Genomic DNA, 7285 nt, shown 5'->3' on the forward strand with positions numbered 1-7285 from the left:
TCTGAGCATCCATCCGGTTCCCCATTACCCCCATTTGGTTTCCCATTACCCCCATTTGGTTTCCCAAGTCATTCCTCAGGTCTTCACTTGTCTGGACCATGAGCGCCTTTATTTGTTCCATAAATAGGCCCCAATCCATCGGCGGCGCTGCTACGGTCGCGGGCGCGGTGACCAGCGAGGCGCCATTTTGTGCGTTTGCTACCCCCGCTGTTTCGCTCTCCTCACGTGTCTCAATTTGGTCCTGGACCGACCCTGCTTCACTCTCCCCTACCGGACCCCAGCCGTCTTGATCCGCCATAGCGCGACTTTCAAAATTCGGGTTTTGTAAAACAAAACAAATTTCGGCCGCTCCAAATTTTGACCAAATTTTTTTTTTTTTTCCTCTATTCGTTTTTTTTTTTTTTCAAAATTTGGTCGGGCCTCGAATCCCACTCCTGACACCAATTGTTACAGACGTGGCTTGGATGTTATTTACCGAGCGGTTTTATGGTATGACCACGTCTGCACAAGTTACCCGATTGTGCCCGAACGTTGACTAGTCGCGCGATGCTGGCTCAATAAGAAAAAGAAGACACCCGGCTGGATTACAATAACACAATACGACACCAATGTTTCAATTCTCAAGACCTCCGGAGGAGATTATATTCGTACGGAAAGGTCAGATTACAGGGGCTAGAGGTATAATCACAGAAAGACAGGCACTTAGACACACTCTTATATTAACCCCGGACAGACGACAGACAAACGGGACAACGGCTGACTCACACGGGGGTTGATGACAGGAAAGCGGGTATCGATGGCTCCAGGTCCTCCTGGGCTCGGGGCAGGGTACAGTACGGTCCGGTCCGGTCCAAAGATGCGGGGAGGTATCGTCGCGCTGGGGGTGGCGGTGGCTTCTCTCTCCAAGCTGAGGCGCATCTCACGTCACATCCGGCGCGGGGCCGCGTATATCCGGCGGGGAGTGACACGCCCTCGGCTCGTTAGCTCCGCCCCAGATGGAATTGGCACGTTGCTTCTCATTGGGTGCGTGGGGGGGTTACTGGCTCCGCCCCTGACGAGGAGCTGACAGCCAGCCCCTTCGGGGTAACGCCGTGGAGCGCATGGTCATGGCGGGTAACCGAGCCGGTGTGAGGACGCACACTCCCCGCCCCTCTGTTGTTGTAGTCGTAGTTGTAGTTGTAATTGTTGTTGTAGTTGTTGTTATTGTTGTTGTTTGGGGAAGAAGATGGGAGGAGGTATGGGAAAGGTCCTAAACTCACTACTGATGCCATATAATCACATTCTGGTGCAACGAAGAGTCATAATTAATGGAAACGAGGCCTTAACTGACATAGATTAAGAATAACTAGGAAGATGTCCGAAAGTTGTCTACGTGTGGTGCGGTGGACCTGGGCACGACATTTAATGGGGGAATAAGGGGAAGGTCGGCTCTACTGATTGTTATTTACATGCAATGGGACTAGGGAATGGGGGATTGGGGAAAGTTGGGGAGTATTGGAGAAAATAGGGGAATATTTACAAGCGGATATGGAGGCCAAATTCCATATTCGCAACAATATTCAAGACAAATATAAGCATAGAAAAAACCACCAAAATAACCATTAATGAGGCCCCATTCACATCGCACCAACTTTCAGCAAATTGCTGACATTTTCCCACAAATTTGCGGTTTCAGCAAATTGCTGACATTTTCCCACCAATTTGCGGTTTCAGCAAATTGCTGACATTTTCCCACCAATTTGCGGTTTCAGCAAATTGCTGACATTTTCCCACCAATTTGCGGTTTCAGCAAATTGCTGCCATTTTCCCACCAATTTGCGGTTTCAACAAATTGCTGCCATTTCCCCATCAATTTGTGGTTTCAGAAAATTGCTGCCATTTTCCCATCAATTTGTGGGTTCAGCAAATTGCTGCCATTTTCCCACCAATTTGCGGTTTCAGCAAATTGCTGCCATTTTCCCACCAATTTGCGGTTTCAGCAAATTGCTGCCATTTTCCCACCAATTTGCGGTTTCAGCAAATTGCTGCCATTTTCCCACCAATTTGCGGTTTCAGCAAATTGCTGCCATTTTCCCACCAATTTGTGGTTTCAGCAAATTGCTGCCATTTTCCCACCAATTTGCACAAATTGCTGCCATTTTCCCACCAATTTGCGGTTTCAGCAAATTGCTGACATTTTCCCACCAATTTGCGGTTTCAGCAAATTGCTGACATTTTCCCACCAATTTGCGGTTTCAGCAAATTGCTGACATTTTCCCACCAATTTGCGGTTGCAGCAAATTGCTGACATTTTCCCACCAATTTGCGGTTTCAGCAAATTGCTGACATTTTCCCACCAATTTGCGGTTTCAGCAAATTGCTGACATTTTCCCACCAATTTGCGGTTTCAGCAAATTGCTGACATTTTCCCACCAATTTGCGCTTTCAGCAAATTGCTGCCATTTTCCCACCAATTTGCGGTTTCAGCAAATTGCTGACATTTTCCCACCAATTTGCGGTTTCAGCAAATTGCTGACATTTTCCCACCAATTTGCGGTTTCAGCAAATTGCTGACATTTTCCCACCAATTTGCGGTTTCAGCAAATTGCTGACATTTCCCCACCAATTTGCGGTTTCAGCAAATTGCTGACATTTCCTCACCAATTTGCAGTTTCAGCAAATTGCTGCCATTTTCCCACCAATTTGCGGTTTCAGCAAATTGCTGCCATTTTCCCACCAATTTGCGGTTTCAGCAAATTGCTGACATTTTCCCACCAATTTGCGGTTTCAGCAAATTGCTGCCATTTTCCCACCAATTTGCGGTTTCAGCAAATTGCTGCCATTTTCCCACCAATTTGCGGTTTCAGCAAATTGCTGCCATTTTCCCACCAATTTGCGGTTTCAGCAAATTGCTGCCATTTTCCCACCAATTTGCGGTTTCAGCAAATTGCTGCCATTTTCCCACCAATTTGCGGTTTCAGCAAATTGCTGACATTTCCCCACCAATTTGCGGATTCAGCAAATTGCTGACATTTCCTCACCAATTTGCGGGCATCGCTTTGACGTGAATGGAATCTAAAACCAATGCCGGTGTTTCAATGCTAGATTTTGCTGGCATTTTTGGTGTGAAAATGGCTTAAAGTTATAACCATGTATCCAGATATATCCAGATATGGGGGTCATTTCAGTAAAAATATGGGACTTTTGAAATGACGTATGAATGCAAATGAGGCCTTTTGTGTATGTGTTTTCAGTGACTCACTTCCACTAATCAGGACACTTTTAACCTGCCGTCGTGAAGGCCAGATCTCAAAGTCAAATTGTCTTTAAAGATAATTTTCAGAATTTAAATGAAAGAGTCGCAATTTCAAAATGGTTAACCATAATATTGTTCTGTAACCTGGATGCAAATCGCAATCGCAAAAATAGAGGAAATACGGGAACTATCCGTGGATGAGAGGAGTCGAGTTCCTGTAATTCCTTGTCAGGGAAGTCTTCCTGATACATCTGGATCTCACGTAAATTTTGCTGATACAGGCTTTGTGTATTTTCATGTCGTCGTAAATGTCCTTTGTCAAAGAGTTGGTACCATTACTTTATTGATAATGATGAACAGCATCATCTTTCCAATTGCAGACGTCCATTAAATAAATCACCAAGACTGCCATGTTCACAGGAGGCACTCCCACAAGGTTCAAAGACCACTCACTGGCAGAGATAGTCAGTGGTTTGGGAAGAACATGCCCATCCACAGTTCTTTGGGCCTTGCACCAGCCCATATTGACAGGATTCTGCAGCACAGACAGCTGCAAGATCTCAGGCCTGTTGGTGAGCTGAGAAAGTTTTCCAACCCTTTTGTTGTGCAGAGGCACATCCCTTTGACTCAGATACTTTGCCAAGCATTTTCGACTTCTTTTTGAAGCTTTGTGAGCTATTTTATCTAACAATCCTTATCCCCACATGTGCAAGTGTGCCCCGATTGCCACTGTTGCAAGAGGTTCCTGAACATGCACACAAAGCATTATGGGGCAGATTTAGTCATTTTTAAAGTATTGGGTATGGTGGGGTTTTGGACTGGTGAGTACTCTGTTAGGAAAAAGGAGGGGGATTGGGGGAGTGCATTTGCGCTCTTATTTTTGCATACATCTATATACCCTCCCCCTCCCTCTCCCCCTCCGCCTACCCCCCTCCCCCCCTCCCACCCCCCTCCCCTCCCCCCTCCCACCCCCCTCCCCTCCCACCCATCCCTCCCCTGCCCTCCCACCCATCCCTCCCCTGCCCTCCCCCTCCCCCTCTCCCCCTCTTCTCCCCTCCCCCCTCTTCTCCCCTCCCCCCCTCTTCTCCCCTCCCCCCTCTTCTCCCCTCCCCCCTCTTCTCCCCTCCCCCCCTCTTCTCCTCCCCTCCCCCCCTCTTCTCCCCTCCCCCCGTCTTCTCCCCTCCCCCCCTCTTCTCCCCTCCCCCCCTGTCCTCCCCTCTTCTCCCCTCCCCCCTCTCCTCCCCTCCCCTCCCCCGCCCGGCAATGCCGGGTACTTCTGCTAGTAATAGATAAATGGTTCCCAATATTTTTTTTCCAAAATGGATTGTTATACCTCAAGGCATGAACTATTTCAAACAATATTGCTCTGTTTATGGATTAAAGAGCCTGCATTGAAATGATCAGAGGTCATTGTGACCAGTGGTTAATGGGGAACTCCTCACAGGATTGGTTCTTGATCATTGATCGACCAACAAAGTGAAGGAATGGGAGTGAGGTAGTGTTGTATATTTATTACGTACGCATAATTGGCGAAATATTTAACCCAGTCCTCTTCCCATCACAAACAGACCCTCCCTCGCCTGAATCCTACATCCTTCCCAACCTGGCCTCTCTCTCCATAATCTGACTTACTATTTCGCTCTCATCTTCACATTTTGTTTCCACTTTCATATTTTTCAATTGAGTCATTCCCACTCTTCCACGTGCGTACATAATAAATAGATGATGTTCCGAAAGACATCGGCTGAAACCATCACAGCGTTAACGCACGGCAATGTATCATGTATATTATATATTAAACTAGAACAGCATTCAGTCGAGAACATACCACCGCCTGGTTGGCCATATCACTCAATGGTGAAGAATCACTTAAACAATTATTTTATTAGCCGGATCCGGATCTTCACCAAAATTGAATCGATTCTTCCTTGTCAGACACCCAACTGGTCCACCAAGTTTCGTCCAAATCTGTCCACAACTTTTTGAGATATCCTGCTATGTATGTATCGTTTTTGGCCCGATCTCCCAATGGGGAAAGAATCACTTTTTAAAAACTCTAGTAGCCGGATCCGGATATTCACCAAAATCTAATCATTTTGTCCTTGTGACATACGCTACATCTCTGCCAAATTTCGTCCGAATCCGTCCACAACGTTCTGAGATATTTTGTTCACAGACAAACGGACAAACAGACAGGGGGTGAAAACATAACCTCCATCCACCTCTGATGGCGGAGGTAACAATGTCAATGATGTATCAATAATTTATGCATTTGTCCTCGTGGCAACTGCGCCCAGACATTCCAACCTGTGGAAGACACAAAGTTAATTTTCCGTTACATATTAAAGACAGAAGTCAATGTATTAAATTAGAAGACGCGACGCCGTGAACACTGTGCAGAATGGGTGATCATTTTCATCTCGAACCTTTGGTCGTTGATCCCAACTGTACTGAGTAGGCTGATCGGAACCTGCTGCTGATGTCTCGTTTTTATTCCTTTTCCTTCTTGAAAACACGCAGCCCATTGCACTCGGCTGTTCTGGAGCAACCGCATGGGATGTAATTTCTCCTCAAGGGCGTCAAAAGATTGCAATTGTTGCGATACGGCAGCCATTTTCCGCCTCGAGGGCATTTTGTGTAGCGAAAACTACGATGTACTTCATGGCGGTTGTAACGTACTTCTCGTTACCATAACAACTGTTTTCTACGCGAATCGCTTGGATTTGTGATTCCAAGTTATGGAAAACGAAATAATTAGTTTTAAAAAACTGAAAATTAATCCAATTACCATGTTGAAGATCCACTTTGGTGCAGTATGAGGCTGCATTTACCCGGGATTTCGGCAAACACCATGGTTATTATAGTACCGATTCCATTTTGTGATTGGTCTTTGTGCAGAGTGTAAAAATACCTGCACGCTGGGGAGAGGTCAGTTCTGGGTGTGCTCGTCATCAATCTTGTTCAATCCGCGAATGGGCCCCTAGAAACGTAACTGCCGTTGTCATCAAGTGCCCAGGAGATGGCGGTACATCCACGAGGATGCTCCGAATCGAGACAAGCTATGTGTCGCATCGTATATGTGTGTGTGTGTGTGTGTGTGTGTGTGTGTATAAAACGTATGTTTGAATTAAAACGTAAAGCGACGTTCGAAATGACGTTTGAATGCTAACAAGGTCTTTCGCGCATGCGCTGTGTGCGTTTTCAGTATAACCTGCGTTACGTGTTACCTCCCCAAACCCTGGTTATGGTGCACCTCAGAGTCTGGAGCGGGAACACGGCAGAAAGATTTGTTATTTTGCGTTTTCTAACAAACCATGGTAAAACCACACCAATGCAATTGTAGAACAAAACAAGTAATTGTATTAATAACTCTCACATACACAATAATAACACTATGAAAGAATGTACAACGAAAATGTCACTTGCATCAAATGAACAATACTTATGAAGGTACCATCATCCCCAATGCTGTCAAAGCAATACACTCACGCCATCCCAAACGTGAGTGGAATGTGACATTCCCCAAAGTCCATGCACTAATCCCCACGCTGGTTGAAGCCATGCAGAACGACGAGAACAGGCAGGTATCGGCACGGCGGCGAACGAGGAGTTATGAGGTGAGAGGTCGATATGGGAATTCAGCCGATATGGAAACCAACGGCAATCAACACAATGATGTCGATATGGGAATCCCAACAACAATACAAGATGCACCAAGCGGACAGCCTCTTCAAGGACAAAATGGCGTATCGCCCTGAAAAGGAGGCGCTTGATTTCTCTCCAACAATAACTCACACTTGGTGATAAAACCTGACGCAGGTTTAATTAAAATTGCAATATAGGACGATGTCACAGGCAATCCCTCCCCTGGGAAGCCTCAACTCATTCGCGACCAATATCAAAAAAAACCTCTGCTCACAGCCTTGATGTGACTCACAGCTGCCCCCTCCTCTCTCTGCCCATCTCCATTTCTCCTTCTTCCTGCCTCTTTGCCACGTCTTCCTTTCTCCTTCACAAACATTTATTTTTACCTGTTACTAAAGTAATCTC

The 7285-nt window shown here is 46.1% G+C and overlaps 1 protein-coding gene across 1 annotated transcript in view; it reads right to left on the minus strand.

Annotated features, from left to right (window-relative positions):
* RP2 (RP2 activator of ARL3 GTPase) overlaps nucleotides 1-5790 on the minus strand; it is a 43562-nt gene extending 37772 nt beyond the window's left edge. The window contains exon 1 of the mRNA XM_068116273.2: nucleotides 5662-5790. Within this exon, the coding sequence (XP_067972374.2) occupies nucleotides 5662-5760 (99 nt within the window). The 5' untranslated portion in view covers nucleotides 5761-5790. The remainder of the gene's footprint in view (nucleotides 1-5661) is intronic.
* Nucleotides 5791-7285: the final 1495 nt, after the last annotated feature.

The sequence above is a fragment of the Myxine glutinosa genome, chromosome 1 (genome assembly GCF_964187855.1).
Source record: "Myxine glutinosa chromosome 1, kmMyxGlut1.1, whole genome shotgun sequence".
Classification (NCBI taxonomy): domain Eukaryota; kingdom Metazoa; phylum Chordata; class Myxini; order Myxiniformes; family Myxinidae; genus Myxine; species Myxine glutinosa.